General features: G+C 33.0%; 2 protein-coding genes across 3 annotated transcripts in view; one reads left to right on the plus strand and one right to left on the minus strand.

The window, feature by feature from the left end:
• Positions 1–888: 888 nt before the first annotated feature.
• On the minus strand, positions 889–14,673 carry LOC107697213 (prolyl endopeptidase-like). 2 transcript variants are annotated; one of them, XM_016497913.1, is made up of 15 exons: positions 14,520–14,673; positions 13,211–13,285; positions 12,978–13,111; positions 11,995–12,125; positions 11,685–11,894; positions 10,210–10,331; positions 10,026–10,131; positions 9,749–9,940; positions 4,535–4,732; positions 4,035–4,138; positions 3,816–3,952; positions 3,596–3,690; positions 2,772–2,903; positions 2,508–2,664; positions 889–1,356 (listed from the first exon to the last, which is right to left on the minus strand). In XM_016497913.1, exons 1-15 carry the CDS (start codon positions 14,559–14,561, stop codon positions 1,062–1,064), a joined length of 2,130 nt encoding a protein of 709 aa, XP_016353399.1. In that variant the 5' UTR covers positions 14,562–14,673; the 3' UTR covers positions 889–1,061. The 2 variants fall into 2 exon arrangements, with proteins under 2 accessions (XP_016353399.1, XP_016353400.1); XM_016497914.1 differs by lacking the exon at positions 889–1,356 and having other exon boundaries at positions 2,582–2,664; positions 2,776–2,903.
• Positions 14,674–16,373: 1,700 nt separating this feature from the next.
• Positions 16,374–17,739, plus strand: part of LOC107697119 (PR domain zinc finger protein 1-like) — an 8,518-nt gene continuing 7,152 nt past the window's right edge. The window contains exon 1 of the mRNA XM_016497760.1: positions 16,374–16,449. The gene's annotated coding sequence lies outside the window, so the exon portion shown is untranslated. The remainder of the gene's footprint in view (positions 16,450–17,739) is intronic.

Consider the following 17,739-nt stretch of genomic DNA (forward strand, 5'->3'; position numbering starts at 1 on the left):
AACATGTTTTGATCATCTTACACACATCATATTCATGTTCAAATGTGTTTTATTGTACTAGGTTATTTTGTTTGTTTTTTCCCCTTCAAAGATAAAACAATCTGCATAAATGTGGAGGTAGAAACAAGATTTCTGTCAAGAGCTCCTTCACACACACAAACACACACTCACAAACACTGTAAGGGTGAATCTCACGTCAACAAACATGCTCAGCTTATATTTCAACACCAAAAGAAAAGTGACGTTATTGTCATGACAATAAAGTACATTCATCCTCTCCAGTTCTCAATACTGTATGCAAAAACTCAGTCATTACAGTAATGCAAAAAAAACATGACATTATTGGAGAGTATATAATTTATGCTGATTTAAATTTTAAAAATGTATTATGTTCTCATATTCAGTTATAAGAATTAATTATATGGACAAAAGCCATAACACTTGAAGACTATTTTAAATGTGCTTAACTACCATTAAAAACAGTGCAATAGTACATAACAATCTTTAAAAAAAACAGGCTACATTTATTTCATTTAGTTTTGGGGCAAAATGTGACCTGAACATGTTTTCTTGAGATTCACTTGCAAACTGATTTCTTGAAGGGTGCTGTACATTGAAGTGATGCAGTGATCCAAAAACTGTTCATGCCTCCCCGTCGTCAAATAAATACAGTTTTAGTAAAGTGCTGGAGAAGTTATGACACTTCACCCCGTGACCTCAGTAATTATAATATTTCCTAAGTGTATCCCGTACACAGCCGTGACACATGGTGAATTGATATGAAATCAGTCACTAATGTGATTCAGGTTACAGTTTTCAACCAACACTGGACTGTTTTTACTTGCATTAAAAACTTTTACTTGCAGTGTTAAATAACTTGCATTATTTAACACATTAAATAATGAAACCGTGGAGACGTGGGAGAGACAGAGACCAAGAAAGATGAATAGTTCAGTGAACAGGAGAGCAAACAGGCAAGACTGAATTCAAACTGTAAGAAGAAAAACCTGCAGGAGTAGAGGAACAGCTTAGAGGAGGTTAAGAGCCGCCTAACTTTTGTTTCATTCGATCCAGCTGAGGTTCAAGCAGCGAGCGATGAAGGCGTATGTGTCCGCCACCTCCTGAATGACTTTACTGGTGGGCTTTCCTGCGCCGTGGCCCGACTTTGTGTCCACATAGATAAAGAGGGGGTTTGACTGGCCGGGCCACTGACCGATCACATTCTGCAGTGTGGCGATATATTTTAGCGAGTGCAGCGGCACCACGCGGTCATCATGGTCACCCGTTAACAACAATATGGCGGGATACTGAGCCCCGTCAGCTTCTGGAACATGGATATTGTGAAGAGGAGAATACCTGCAAGGTCAGAACGTTTACAGCTCTTTAAATTCATAACAGATGAGCGTTTTTGCAATTATGTTACTATGTTAGTTATGCACTTATGTTTTGCTGTAGTACTACAGAAAAATCATGATCCTAATGTTTTTATCTCCATACCAAGTCTCAGTTGGCCAGACAATGATTAATCTTTTCTGAATTATTAAGATATATTTTATATATATATATATATATAGACAGATATAGATAGATTTTAGTGACTTGCCAAGTTAACATTTAGTCTATTTTTTTATTTCAGCTTTATTTTAATAACTGAAAACTATTTAATAGTTTTAGTTAACAACACTGCATATTAAAAATTATCAAATAATTCAATAAATAGTAATCATAAATGGTTGAAATACAGTTCTCAATTGAAATGGAGGGGGGCTTGGACCCGGAAACAGAACTTGATTCATCAAGACTTAACAAGCGGATAAAATGCATGCACAATAAAATAAAATACTGAATAAAACTGAATAAAATAAAATAATAATAAAAAAATACTCCGTTGCAAAATATTCAGTTGGTGAATCTAACAGTCTAAGCAGTATTGAAAAGGAAAATTCAAAGATATATAATCAGTGTTATTTTAGTTTTAGTTACTTTATTTATATACTATTGTAGTAGTATTTATTAATATTTGAAATTAGCTATTTAATTTTAACATTCATTTTAGTTAAAGTTTTTGTAATTTTATGTGCTTTTGTCATTTTCATTATTTTAAAATTCTATTTAGTTTTGGTTTATCTTCATTTTAATTTTAGTACTTCGAATTTCAGTTAGTTACCAAGACAACATTTTTCATTTCATTTTATTTCAACTTTATTTCAATTATTGAAAATGATTTAACAGTTTTAGTTAACAACGACAACACAGTATATTATAAGTAACGAAAACAAATAAATAAAATTAAGGTATACTAATAAATGCTTGCAATATTTTAACTATTTTGCTCTTGCCACATTCTATAAAATCAATAAGCCACTTGACGCTGTGCATTACAATGAGTTTTACCACAGTTAATGAGGTAAAATCACAGTAACGCAAAGTCTAGAGTGGAGTGCTTCTAAAAAAGTAGAAAATTAAATGTATCTGTGCATCACTGTAGCAAGTAGAAGTAAACTTACTTGATTAACCAATCAAATTGCTCTTTGATTTCCGAGCAGCCGAAATCAGTGGTCCAGGCGTGTCCGATAGTGAACTTATGAAACTTTAACATGTCCATGACGCCGACTTGAGCCACAGCACAGCCGAACAGATCAGGCCTCTGATTCACACATGCCGCTGCAGGAGAGAGTTGACATTTAGGACCAGGAGAATGCAAACCTGTGTATATACATATATATATATATATATATATATATATATATATATGTGTGTGTGTGTCATACCCACGAGCAGCCCTCCGTTGGAGCCTCCATTGATGGTGATTTTATTGGGGGAAGTGTAACCCTCCTTTATCAGATACTCAGCTGCACACTGAAAGTCAGTGAAACAGTTCTGCTTATTGGCCAACATCCCAGCTGCACAGGAAGAGAGAAGAAAGAGACAGTTTTCATTAAAAGCAACAGAATGTTAAAGATAAACAGTATATCTTCCAAATGCATACTACCATACTATGCATACTATCAGTGTAGCATGTACACTAAGATTTTTTTAAAGAAGTCTCTTCTGCTCACCAAGCCTACATTTATTTGATCAAAAATACAGTTAAAACATTAATATTATGAAATTTAAAAGAACTGTTTTCTATTTGAATATATTTTAAAATGTAACTTATTTCTGCGATCAAAGCTGAATTTTCAGCATCATTACTCCGTCACATGATCCTTCAGAAATCATTCCGATATGCTGATTTGCTGCTCAAGAAACGTTTATGATTATTATCAGTGCTGAAAAAAAGTTGTTGCTTCAAATTTTTGTAGAAACAGTGATGCATTTTACTTCAGGATTTCGTGATGAATACAGAGAACATCATTTATGTGAAATGGAAACATTTTGTAACATCATAAACATAATTAGTTTCACTTTTAATCAATTTAATGCATCCTTGCTGAATAAAAGTGTTAATTTCTTAAAAAAAAACAAATCTAGTGTACTATTTAAAAAAAAATGGAAGCCATATATATATACAAAGCACACAATTTGCTAGTATTCTATTATGAACATCTGTGCAGATCAATCCCTGATTAACTCCAGAATTACAGTCACATGCCTTTATGCCATGTCTCTCCATACTCTCCACCTCCTCTGATATTGGCGACAGCTAAAACTCCTCCCAGATGCCTGACGAATATCAGCCGAGAAACACTGAAACACAAACGGTGAGAGACAGACGTTTACAACAACAGAAGAGAGATGCGTGTTGAAGATCAGTAGTGCATCAGTGGAGCGTGTGATCAGATGGATGTTTTTGTGTTCGGTTTGTATTGTACCTGTAGCTGGGTGTGATGGAAATGTTGAAACCTCCATATCCATACAGGAAGGCAGGATGGGAACCATCCAGCTCGATTCCTTTCTTATGGACAATAAACATTGGGATTTGGGTGCCGTCTTTACTGGGATAAAAGACCTGTCAGAAACCAACAGATATGAAGTGAAGGCAATCATCCCGCAGACAGATAGATGAAACAGCTGCAAGCGTCTTGCTGTACCTGAGTGGTCTGGTAGTCAGCAGGACTGAAACCCTTCACTGTGACCTCTCTGAAGAAATGCGGCTGCAGCGGCTCCTTAGTCAGATCACAGTGATAGATGATCGCTGCAGAAAAACACATCACACGTCATATATTACCTGTTCGTTATTTATGAGTTATTAAAGGGATAGATCACTGAAAATTGAAAATTCTGTCAGCATTTATTCACCCTCGTGTTGTTCCAAACCTGTATGAGTTTCTTTATTTCTGTTGAATACAAAAGAAGATATTTTGAAGAATGTTGGTAACCAAAGAGTTGACGGTAGCCATTGACTTCCACAGTATTTTTTCCATACTATGGAAGTCAATGGCTCCTGTCAACTGTTGAACAGAAGACAGAAACTCGTACAGGTTTTGAACAAATAGAGGGTGAATAAATGATGACAATTTTCATTCTTGTGTGAACTGTCTCTTTAAGGACCAAAGTTCTTAATTTCAGAAGCTTCTGAATCTTGACGGACCTGGAGAGAGAAAAGAGGTGAAGCTGTAAAAGATCTCAGAGTCTTGCTTCCTCCCAGTGAAGCCCACAATCGAGCCGACGTCCAGCGGAAAAGTGCGTATCTCCTCCCCCGAGGACAGATGGAACATCTTCAACACGTTCTTCACATCATGGAGGAAACACACAAACAGGAACTTGGAGTATGTATAGGTAGCAAACACTGAAAGAGATCAACAAATCACAAATCATTACCATCATAACACACCATTGACAAAATATTATTTATATTATTTAAAATGATAAAAAAAAATGTAATACAAATAAAATTATATATATATATATATATATATATATATAAATAAATGTGTGTGTATATATACATATATATACATTTAAAAGTTTTGGTTATGTAAGAGTTAAAAAAAAACAATACTTTTATTCAGCACGGATGTAACAAAGCAATCCTATGATATTTATATTGTTACAAAAGATTTCTATTTCAAATAAATGCTGTTCTTTAATCTTAAAAAAAAAAAAGATTTCCACAAAGCTGCAAAAAATGTTTTCAACATTGATAATAAAAATAACTATTATTAATAATTAAGAACCAATGATAATTGAGCTGTAAATCAGCATGAAGATCATGTGACACTGAAGACTGGAGTAATGATGCTGAAAATTCAGCTTTGATCACAGAAATAAATTACATGTTTAAATATAATCAAATAGAAAATACTTATTTTAAATTGTAATAATATTTCACAATATTACTGTTTTTTGTTTTTACTTAATCAAATAAATGCAGCCTTGGTGAGTAGAAGAGACTTATTTCAAAAACATTTATTTAATATTTAATTATGTCAATTATTCAAACTTTTGACCAAAATAAATAAAATAATAAAACTCTTATGTTATTCTTTTTAAATCAAGAAATTAAATTAAATAGAGTTTAAAGAAACAGAATTTTCAACACATTTAATTTCCATAATGTGACATATTTCTGTGGGAAAAGTAAAAGGGAAAAAGTAATTACATTTTGATTATGAGATCATGAAAATATATTTTTTTTTCTTACAATAACTTGCAGATGAATTAGGCACAACAAGACCAGGGACATTCATTGAGAAAGTAAAGACAGTGAATTCTGATTTGACGTGATTTCTATCTCTGCTCACCGATGACGTCTTTGTCGTGTTGGGGAATGAGCTCTTTCCACTGGCTGATGGACGGTTGGGCGAAGTCAACGTTGATGAGTCTATATTGAGGAGCTTCCAGGTTGGTTTTGAAAGTGAAAACAGTTGCTTCATTTGTGACGTATTCATACTCTGCATCAAAGTTATCGATCAGCTTCACCCATGGCAGCAAACCTGTCATCATTAAGATATACATGAGATCCTGGCAGTGGAAAACAAGCATTTTTGTCTGAAAAATAATGTTTCTGTGTGTCTGTACCAGTGACTCCCTGCGGCACGTCGTTCAGGTCACAGTACCACAGTCTGTTGACGGGGTCACAGCCCTCTTGGATGGACAACAGCACATAACGGCCATCATCAGACACCTGAAAACACACACACATACGTTATTCACCTCATAACACAACCAGAAATGAAGCACCATTTATGTGTGTGTTTGTTACCTCAGCACCACTCATCCATTTCGGCTGATCAGGAAATTCAGCACACAGGACGTCCTGAGACTGAGGGGTTCCCAACACGTGATAGTACAACTTCTGGTGCAGGTTAGTGGACGTCTCAGTGCCTGAGAGACAGACAGATGTCAATCAAGATCTCTTACCCATGTTGTTATTGGTAACTGAAACTAATGCAGAAACACATTGCTCATTGTTAGTAAATGTTAGTTTGCATTAACTAATGTTAACAAGTTAGACCTTATAGTAAACGGTTACCATTAAAGCTATTAAAAATCATTTTCAGTGAATGAAATAAAATAAAATACAAATATTAGGTGAAAAACTTAAACGAAAATTAGAAATAAGTTTAGGTTAAAGTGCTAAAATTACTAAAACTAAAATAAAAATAAATTAAAGCTAAATATAAATATTTAAAACAAAACAACAAAATATGAATAACTCCTAATATGGCATTGAATAATACTACTAAAGCCATTAAAAACTGAAATAAAATTTAAAAAGCTGAAATAAAATATTATATAGAAATATTAGATGAAAAACATTAACCTAAACCAATTTTTTATTAAGTGTTAAAATTACTAAAACTAAAATTGAAAATAAAAGCTAAACAGAAATATATATATAAAAAAAAATACAAAATATTATTAAATACTAATATAGCATTGAATAATACTACTAAAGCTGTTAAATATTGAAATAAAATGTAAAAGTAAAAAGCTGAAATAAATTATAATATATAAATATTAGATGAAAAACTAAAACTTAAAAATAAATTTTAGTTTAGTTAAAAGTTCAAAAATTGCTAAAACTAAACCTGACATAAAAATAAATGAAAGCTAAATAGAAATATATATAAAAATTATTAATTACAAAATAGTAATAAATACTAATATAGCTTCTGAATACTTGTAAAGTAAATAAATAAAAATGTAAATAAAATTTAAAAACACTGAAATAAAATATAAATATTAGATGAAAAACTTTTAAATTGAAGCTAAATAGAAATATTAAAAAAATACAAATACAAAATATTAATCAATACTAATATAATATTTGAATAATACTACTAAAGCTATTAAATTTTTTTCGGTGATTGGAATAAAGCTTAAAATAAAATAAAATATAAAAATTAGGTGAAAAACTTAACAATAATAAAACCCTAAATTAAATTTAGAAATGTTGCCTTGGCAACTAAAGTTTGGGTTAAACTGCTAAAATCATTAAAACTAAAATTGAAATAAAAATAAAATAAAGCTAAATAGATTTTTTTTTTTTAACTAATAAAAATTACAAAAGCACATAAAATGACTAAAGCTTAAAATGAAAAATGAAAATATAAAAATAATTGCTAATACAAAATATTAATAAATATTAATATAGTATGTGAATAACTAACATAACACTGTCTCTTACACCTGCATGTGTGAATTTGTTTATCGTGCATGTTTGTGTGTGTTTACCGTCACTCTTGCCCTCCTGCACAGGATAAGAGTTATAGAAGAGTCCCTTTCCATCGTGAGTCCAGGACATGCAGGTGAATTTGACCCTCTCCAGTCGGTCCTCCAGAGGTACAGCGCCGTCCACGCGCAAGAACCGGATCTCAACCCAGTCGGAGCCGCTCGCGCTGGTGCCGTACGCCAGGTACTCGCCATTCTCAGAGAACGCATAACCTGAGAATAAGCTACAAGCCTTACCTGACAGTCATTACAGCGATATCACTGCAGAAAGAGACGTCACACACTGCGTCAAACAAACAGATACTTCCAGCACCTTGTAAAGAAACCGTCCCGTCCTCTGAGAAGGTGTTTGGGTCCAGGAACACGCTGGGCTCTGCCTCAAGGTTCTCCTGCATGTACAAAACGCTCTGGTTCTGCAGACCAGTGTTGTAAAAGTGAAAATACCTATGAGAGGGAGAAAAAACAGTGTTTGTTAGGGCAGAACTTCAGAAAATATACACGCATACACTACCTGTCAACAGTTTGGAAAAATTAAGATTTTTTTTATCTGTTTAAAAGAAGTCTCTTCTGCTCACTAAGGCTGGATTTTGTGATAAAAAATACAGCAAAAACAGTAATATTGTGAAATAGTATTACCAAAATAACTGTTTTCAGTGTGAATATATTTTAAAATGTAATTTATTCCTGTGATGCAAAGCTGAATTTTTTTAGAATTGCATGGAAAAACAGTATGTCCACCTATAGACAGGCTCTAAAAGCTGCCAGGGCCGAGCATATCCACAAACTCATAGAAAATAACCAAAACAATCCAAGGTTTTTATTTAGCACAGTGGCTAGATTAACGAATAACCAGAAGCCACCCGATCTAAATATTCCCTCACAGTTTAATAGTAATGACTTTATGAATTTCTTCACTGATAAAATAGATAACATCAGAAATACAATAACAAATGTAGATTCTACAGCGTATAATACTTCAGCTTCATTAATCGCACCAAAAGATAAACTGCAGTGCTTTACAACTATAGGACAGGAAGAGCTAAATAAACTTATCACTGCATCTAAACCAACAACATGCCTGTTAGATCCTGTACCCACTAAATTACTGAAAGAGTTGTTACCTGTAGCAGAAGAACCGCTTCTCAATATTATTAACTCGTCGTTGTCTTTAGGTCACGTCCCAAAACCATTCAAGCTGGCGGTTATTAAGCCTCTTATTAAGAAACCACAACTAGATCCTAGTGAACTGGCAAATTACAGACCCATCTCAAATATAAAATTATATATATATATATATATATATATATATAAATAAATGTGTGTGTATATATACATATATATACATTTAAAAGTTTTGGTTATGTAAGAGTTAAAAAAAAACAATACTTTTATTCAGCACGGATGTAACAAAGCAATCCTATGATATTTATATTGTTACAAAAGATTTCTATTTCAAATAAATGCTGTTCTTTAATCTTAAAAAAAAAAAAGATTTCCACAAAGCTGCAAAAAATGTTTTCAACATTGATAATAAAAATAACTATTATTAATAATTAAGAACCAATGATAATTGAGCTGTAAATCAGCATGAAGATCATGTGACACTGAAGACTGGAGTAATGATGCTGAAAATTCAGCTTTGATCACAGAAATAAATTACATGTTTAAATATAATCAAATAGAAAATACTTATTTTAAATTGTAATAATATTTCACAATATTACTGTTTTTACTGTATTTTTAATCAAATAAATGCAGCCTTGGTGAGTAGAAGAGACTTATTTCAAAAACATTTATTTAATTTTTAATTATGTCAATTATTCAAACTTTTGACCAAAATAAATAAAATAATAAAACTCTTATGTTATTCTTTTTAAATCAAGAAATTAAATTAAATAGAGTTTAAAGAAACAGAATTTTCAACACATTTAATTTCCATAATGTGACATATTTCTGTGGGAAAAGTAAAAGGGAAAAAGTAATTACATTTTGATTATGAGATCATGAAAATATATTTTTTTTTCTTACAATAACTTGCAGATGAATTAGGCACAACAAGACCAGGGACATTCATTGAGAAAGTAAAGACAGTGAATTCTGATTTGACGTGATTTCTATCTCTGCTCACCGATGACGTCTTTGTCGTGTTGGGGAATGAGCTCTTTCCACTGGCTGATGGACGGTTGGGCGAAGTCAACGTTGATGAGTCTATATTGAGGAGCTTCCAGGTTGGTTTTGAAAGTGAAAACAGTTGCTTCATTTGTGACGTATTCATACTCTGCATCAAAGTTATCGATCAGCTTCACCCATGGCAGCAAACCTGTCATCATTAAGATATACATGAGATCCTGGCAGTGGAAAACAAGCATTTTTGTCTGAAAAATAATGTTTCTGTGTGTCTGTACCAGTGACTCCCTGCGGCACGTCGTTCAGGTCACAGTACCACAGTCTGTTGACGGGGTCACAGCCCTCTTGGATGGACAACAGCACATAACGGCCATCATCAGACACCTGAAAACACACACACATACGTTATTCACCTCATAACACAACCAGAAATGAAGCACCATTTATGTGTGTGTTTGTTACCTCAGCACCACTCATCCATTTCGGCTGATCAGGAAATTCAGCACACAGGACGTCCTGAGACTGAGGGGTTCCCAACACGTGATAGTACAACTTCTGGTGCAGGTTAGTGGACGTCTCAGTGCCTGAGAGACAGACAGATGTCAATCAAGATCTCTTACCCATGTTGTTATTGGTAACTGAAACTAATGCAGAAACACATTGCTCATTGTTAGTAAATGTTAGTTTGCATTAACTAATGTTAACAAGTTAGACCTTATAGTAAACGGTTACCATTAAAGCTATTAAAAATCATTTTCAGTGAATGAAATAAAATAAAATACAAATATTAGGTGAAAAACTTAAACGAAAATTAGAAATAAGTTTAGGTTAAAGTGCTAAAATTACTAAAACTAAAATAAAAATAAATTAAAGCTAAATATAAATATTTAAAACAAAACAACAAAATATGAATAACTCCTAATATGGCATTGAATAATACTACTAAAGCCATTAAAAACTGAAATAAAATTTAAAAAGCTGAAATAAAATATTATATAGAAATATTAGATGAAAAACATTAACCTAAACCAATTTTTTATTAAGTGTTAAAATTACTAAAACTAAAATTGAAAATAAAAGCTAAACAGAAATATATATATAAAAAAAAATACAAAATATTATTAAATACTAATATAGCATTGAATAATACTACTAAAGCTGTTAAATATTGAAATAAAATGTAAAAGTAAAAAGCTGAAATAAATTATAATATATAAATATTAGATGAAAAACTAAAACTTAAAAATAAATTTTAGTTTAGTTAAAAGTTCAAAAATTGCTAAAACTAAACCTGACATAAAAATAAATGAAAGCTAAATAGAAATATATATAAAAATTATTAATTACAAAATAGTAATAAATACTAATATAGCTTCTGAATACTTGTAAAGTAAATAAATAAAAATGTAAATAAAATTTAAAAACACTGAAATAAAATATAAATATTAGATGAAAAACTTTTAAATTGAAGCTAAATAGAAATATTAAAAAAATACAAATACAAAATATTAATCAATACTAATATAATATTTGAATAATACTACTAAAGCTATTAAATTTTTTTCGGTGATTGGAATAAAGCTTAAAATAAAATAAAATATAAAAATTAGGTGAAAAACTTAACAATAATAAAACCCTAAATTAAATTTAGAAATGTTGCCTTGGCAACTAAAGTTTGGGTTAAACTGCTAAAATCATTAAAACTAAAATTGAAATAAAAATAAAATAAAGCTAAATAGATTTTTTTTTTTTAACTAATAAAAATTACAAAAGCACATAAAATGACTAAAGCTTAAAATGAAAAATGAAAATATAAAAATAATTGCTAATACAAAATATTAATAAATATTAATATAGTATGTGAATAACTAACATAACACTGTCTCTTACACCTGCATGTGTGAATTTGTTTATCGTGCATGTTTGTGTGTGTTTACCGTCACTCTTGCCCTCCTGCACAGGATAAGAGTTATAGAAGAGTCCCTTTCCATCGTGAGTCCAGGACATGCAGGTGAATTTGACCCTCTCCAGTCGGTCCTCCAGAGGTACAGCGCCGTCCACGCGCAAGAACCGGATCTCAACCCAGTCGGAGCCGCTCGCGCTGGTGCCGTATGCCAGGTACTCGCCATTCTCAGAGAACGCATAACCTGAGAATAAGCTACAAGCCTTACCTGACAGTCATTACAGCGATATCACTGCAGAAAGAGACGTCACACACTGCGTCAAACAAACAGATACTTCCAGCACCTTGTAAAGAAACCGTCCCGTCCTCTGAGAAGGTGTTTGGGTCCAGGAACACGCTGGGCTCTGCCTCAAGGTTCTCCTGCATGTACAAAACGCTCTGGTTCTGCAGACCAGTGTTGTAAAAGTGAAAATACCTATGAGAGGGAGAAAAAACAGTGTTTGTTAGGGCAGAACTTCAGAAAATATACACGCATACACTACCTGTCAACAGTTTGGAAAAATTAAGATTTTTTTTATCTGTTTAAAAGAAGTCTCTTCTGCTCACTAAGGCTGGATTTTGTGATAAAAAATACAGCAAAAACAGTAATATTGTGAAATAGTATTACCAAAATAACTGTTTTCAGTGTGAATATATTTTAAAATGTAATTTATTCCTGTGATGCAAAGCTGAATTTTTTTAGAATTGCATGGAAAAACAGTATGTCCACCTATAGACAGGCTCTAAAAGCTGCCAGGGCCGAGCATATCCACAAACTCATAGAAAATAACCAAAACAATCCAAGGTTTTTATTTAGCACAGTGGCTAGATTAACGAATAACCAGAAGCCACCCGATCTAAATATTCCCTCACAGTTTAATAGTAATGACTTTATGAATTTCTTCACTGATAAAACAGATAACATCAGAAATACAATAACAAATGTAGATTCTACAGCGTATAATACTTCAGCTTCATTAATCGCACCCAAAGATAAACTGCAGTGCTTTACAACTATAGGACGGGAAGAGCTAAATAAACTTATCACTGCATCTAAACCAACAACATGCCTGTTAGATCCTGTACCCACTAAATTACTGAAAGAGTTGTTACCTGTAGCAGAAGAACCGCTTCTCAATATTATTAACTCGTCGTTGTCTTTAGGTCACGTCCCAAAACCATTCAAGCTGGCGGTTATTAAGCCTCTTATTAAGAAACCACAACTAGATCCTGGTTGTCCTGCATCCTCAATAAACAAGCTACAGGTAGTCCAAAATGCCCATCTCACCTGTTCCCGCGTTTGAAGGGGCAGCTGTATTTGGGGTAGTCATAGAGTTCAGTCATACGATCCTTAAAGATGTCTCTAATCTCACACTGCTCCAGGAACGGCAGGGTCAGCTGATTCTGAACATTCACAAACGCCTGGCGGACATATAGAGCCACACACAAGTCTCAAATATATAGAGTCATAAGTCACATGCTCTTTCAGAGGAGGGTGGCGAGGTGTTGTGTGGAGATCACCTGTGTTTTTTCACTGTCAGGATCCTCCAGCCAGCTGTACGGGTCAGGAACTTTACAGCCATGATAGTCATCCACCTGATAACACATATACACATGCATCACATGAGCGGTGAGGTCACCACAGCAACATGATTACATCACAGTGCAGGTGGAAGTTGGAACATTGCTTCAACCAATGCTGTGGGTTTGGGGCGGGACTTTCTGTCCAATGGAAGACAGGAAGTGTGTTTTGGAAACCAGTTTGCTTTGCTATTCCATTTGTCAGCATTAATAACGCTTAAATGTATTTTTTTAATGATGATCAATTTCTTTCAAGAACACAAACAAACATGTCTCAGAGATTACAAATGTAGTATATATATATATATACGTGAGCTCTCAAACAATCAGTTACCGAGCTCCGCAAGGACCGCCTCCCTCATTTCCATGATGCACACGGAAAAGTAAAAAGAAATAAATTAATAAATAAATCTGGAAATAAATAGATGTGGGAATAAATAAATATAAAAAAATAAATAAATGCATGAATAAATACATTTAAAAATAAATAAATTACATAAATATAAAATAAATGAAAGAATAAATAAATAAATAAAAGTTAAAAAGAATAAAAATAAATACAGAAAATAATACATAAAGGAAAAAAGTCATAAAAAAATTTATTCAGGATTAAATTTTATTACAAATGAACTATATTTGTTTTATCAAGTCATTTATTTCTTTATTTTCCTATTATTACATTTATTTATTTATCTATTTATTTATTTTTTATTTTAATACACACAATCGCTAAATAAATATTTAGAGAATTTCTCAGGTAAACAACCAGGACCTCTATTGATTTCTTTCTTTCTTTTTTATCCATTAATTCAGTCTCTCATGGATCCATTTACTTATTCATCCTTCTATTTTCATTCATTAATTCTCTCATGGATTCATTTATAATGTCACTCATTCATTTATGCATTTATTTATTTATCCATCCATCCATTTGTCACTCATGCAGCCATAGATTCTGAATTAGTACTCATTTTTGTATTTTCTGTGTTAATTTACATTTTAGTTCAAGTACGTTACACCCATAGTTTTTATTAATATTTATCTGCATTTTTGAGCTTTAGTTGTAGTTATTTTAATACATCAAGTTCAACTACATGAAAATGCGAAAATCATGCTTTCATTTATTCTTTCAGCCATTCATTCATCTATTTACTTATTTCATCACGCATTCATTCATCTGTATCTGTTCTCATTCATCCTTCCATCTATTCATTCATGTCCTCTTTCTCTCTATCATTCAGTCACTCACCACTGATTCGTCCCTATAGGTGTCTGGATACTGGAAAGCCATTATTCAGAGATCTTCAGAGCTGTTGAACAGATGAAATAAAGATAAGACGAAATGAACTGAGACGAGTGTTGGAGAGTTTAGTGTGTTGGAGACGCGCAGCACAATGTCCGGAATCAACAGTCAAAGACTCCGTACAAAGACAAACGCGCTGCTGGAAAGAGCGCTGAATTCACAACAGCGCCCTCTGCTGGTAGACACAAAAACACTCCGAATATGAATTAGGTTCTGCGTTTATTCTGATTTATTCTCTGTTTATTCTTTATGTCTACCCCCCCCCCCGCAATTTTTTACGGCCTGTTTATCACATGAATACAAAATAATACGAAAGACTTGAAATATATGAAATAACGTGCAGGAATCATATCGGCTTCATATCTATCTATCTATCTATCTATTCATTCATTCATTTATAAAGCCATTTTTCCATTCTTAAAATATTTTGTTCTTGCAACACAGATATTAAACAGAAAATATCATAAACAAAAGTTATTTAACCTTAAAGTCGAACGTTAATTAAGTTTGTGTCTTCTTCATCAGAAAAAAATCTATAAAAATGAAAGAAAATGCAGAAAACGAACATAGCTCCCAATACAGGATTCTGTTTTATTTGTATAAACTGAATTACAGGTTTTCTCAGTCGCTTTGGTCCATTTCTTGTATCATTCTTAATATTTGCAAACCAGTATGTGCATTTCTCAAAACAATTAATCCAAACAGCACCACACAATGGATTACCTGCAAAAGCCTGTAATTTACTCAAAAGTATTTATGTCAATGTAAGTGTAAAAGTAAGTATTTATGTCAATGAACATATCAGTGCCATCAGAATGACAAGTCCTTGTGTCATTGATCATGAATAAGATAGTCAAAATGCTTAGTCATGTTTTGATGGCAGATTGAAAATTCATCAGTATCAATAGTACAAATGTACACATTACTGTATGTGTGTATATATGTATGTGTGTATCTGTATAAAGTATATTTACTGTATAATGTAAAATATAATTGGACTACTGTAATATGATGCATTACAGTAAGTATAAAATATTACAATATAGTGCACATTGTTTAGTTACATTACATGCTGTCTACAAATGTCTGAATGATTGAGGACACAGTTGTTCTCCCAATATTCGGCTGCATCTAGTGACCCTATTTTCAAGGGAAATGTGGCTACATCCTTGGCTTCTACTTCTTTGTCTTTTTGATCTGGTTGACCACTGGTTGATTTAACATCTTACATTCCTTGTCAGTAAGATTCACCTGCACAATTCATCAATTCAGAATGCATTTACCAAAAAAAAAAATAGATAAATAAAATAGAAATGAATGGAAAATATGCTGCTTGACAGATTATGACAACTATACCTATTCAACAGAGGACCAGTATAATATAATATATTAATATATTTAATTTTTATAATAAGCATTTAATGTAGGAAACAGCAGACAATTGTACATAATCAACTGCATGAATGTACAAAAGCATTTGCAATTTGTTCAAAAGAATGAGAAATTGCTTTTATGATGTGCACAAGTGACTAGATGATGTGAAGATTGAATTTCGTACCAACGCGACTGAGAACAAAATGGTGTGAGGTATTCTTATTGTTCAGCACTGATTATGAGAAACAATATGAACAGATATCAAAACCTCTGAGATGTCATATAGAGACCATGTGAGATTCTGTGAAATGCACATTCAGAGAGGAAAAGAGAAAGACTCAAAGGGGTGGAGGAAGACATCAGGGTGGAGTTTGTCTTCTGATGATGTCTGAATGAAAACGCAAGCTTCTACACATTCAAGAGAAACAGAGACAGAGAGCTTGACTGCAACCTCCTCATACAGACGGCTGGAGAGAAACTCACTGACTCAACATAAGCCACAGTGAGTGCTTTTTACTCTATTTGAACATGCGTTTGGTCTGTAAGGTATGGTGTGTGTGAACCAGCTGAAGCTCAGTCTGAAGGAAACCTCCTCAGGTCAGATGCTGAGTGTGTGTGTTGTGGTTGCAGCTCTGTGCGTGAGCAAGAACTGCTCTGGTATTGAGTTTCATTTTTACTGCTTTGTTAATCTGAATTCTCACATCAGCCTGAAATGTTGTGGACCTGTTAAACATGTGCTTTTAATCTGATTGGAATAAAAAAGATCAGTAAAAATGATTACATTCCCAAGTAGTTTCTCATTCGCAGCTCAGGAGACTTACTTATGTTTCATAGAATTATCAACTTTGTCTTAGATGCCTCTAAAACTCCTTAGAAGAATAAAATATACAAATGAGACATTTGTTGGCATTCGGTGCAGTTAAAGTATAGGGCCATAAAATAAGTGTACTGTAGATCAGCTCAGGTTTTTTTTTGCAAAGTTTGAGACGTTGAAAAATCTGCATTCGATCTTCATTTTGATAAAGAGATCTCATTTGTGTTTTGCCTTTTCAATTTTTCATTTTGTCAAGTGACTCCTCAGTTAATAATAATTCATAATTAAAGGAATGGTTCACCCAAAAATGCAAATTTACTGAAAATTTCCTCACCCTCAGGCCATCCAAGATGTAAATGAGTTTGTTTCTTCATCTGAGCAGATTTGGAGAAATGTAGCATTGCATCACTTGCTCACCAATGGATGCTCTGCAGTGAATGGGTGCCGTCAGAATGAGAGTCCAAACAGCTGATAAAAACATCACAATAATCCACAAGTAATCCACACCACTCCAGTCCATCAGTTAATGTCTTGTAAAGTGAAAAGCTGTGTGTTTGTAAGAAACAAATCCATTATTAAGGTGTTTTAACATCAAGCGAGAAATATGCACAGATCAAGCAATGTTTACCAGCAATAACAGTCCACAACAGTTCTAAACATATTTTGGTGGGTTTTGATGTGAGTGGAAAACAGAGGATGGACTTTTTCACTGAAGAAAGCAATGTTATGTATAGAGGACTCTATTTTAACCAGAAGCAATGGTTTAAAGTGAGAAACACCTTAATGATGGATTTGTTTCTTACAAACACACAGCTTTTGACTTCACAAGATGTTAACTGATGAACTGGAGTGGTGTGTTGATTACTTGTGGATTATTGTGATGTTTTTGGACTCTCATTCTGACGGCACCCATTCACTGCAGAGGAGCCATTGCTGAGACACTGATACAATGCTACATTTCTCCAAATCTGATGAAGA

Source organism: Sinocyclocheilus anshuiensis, unplaced genomic scaffold, assembly GCF_001515605.1.
Source record: "Sinocyclocheilus anshuiensis isolate Anshui unplaced genomic scaffold, SAMN03320099.WGS_v1.1 scaffold38, whole genome shotgun sequence".
Lineage (NCBI taxonomy): Eukaryota > Metazoa > Chordata > Actinopteri > Cypriniformes > Cyprinidae > Sinocyclocheilus > Sinocyclocheilus anshuiensis.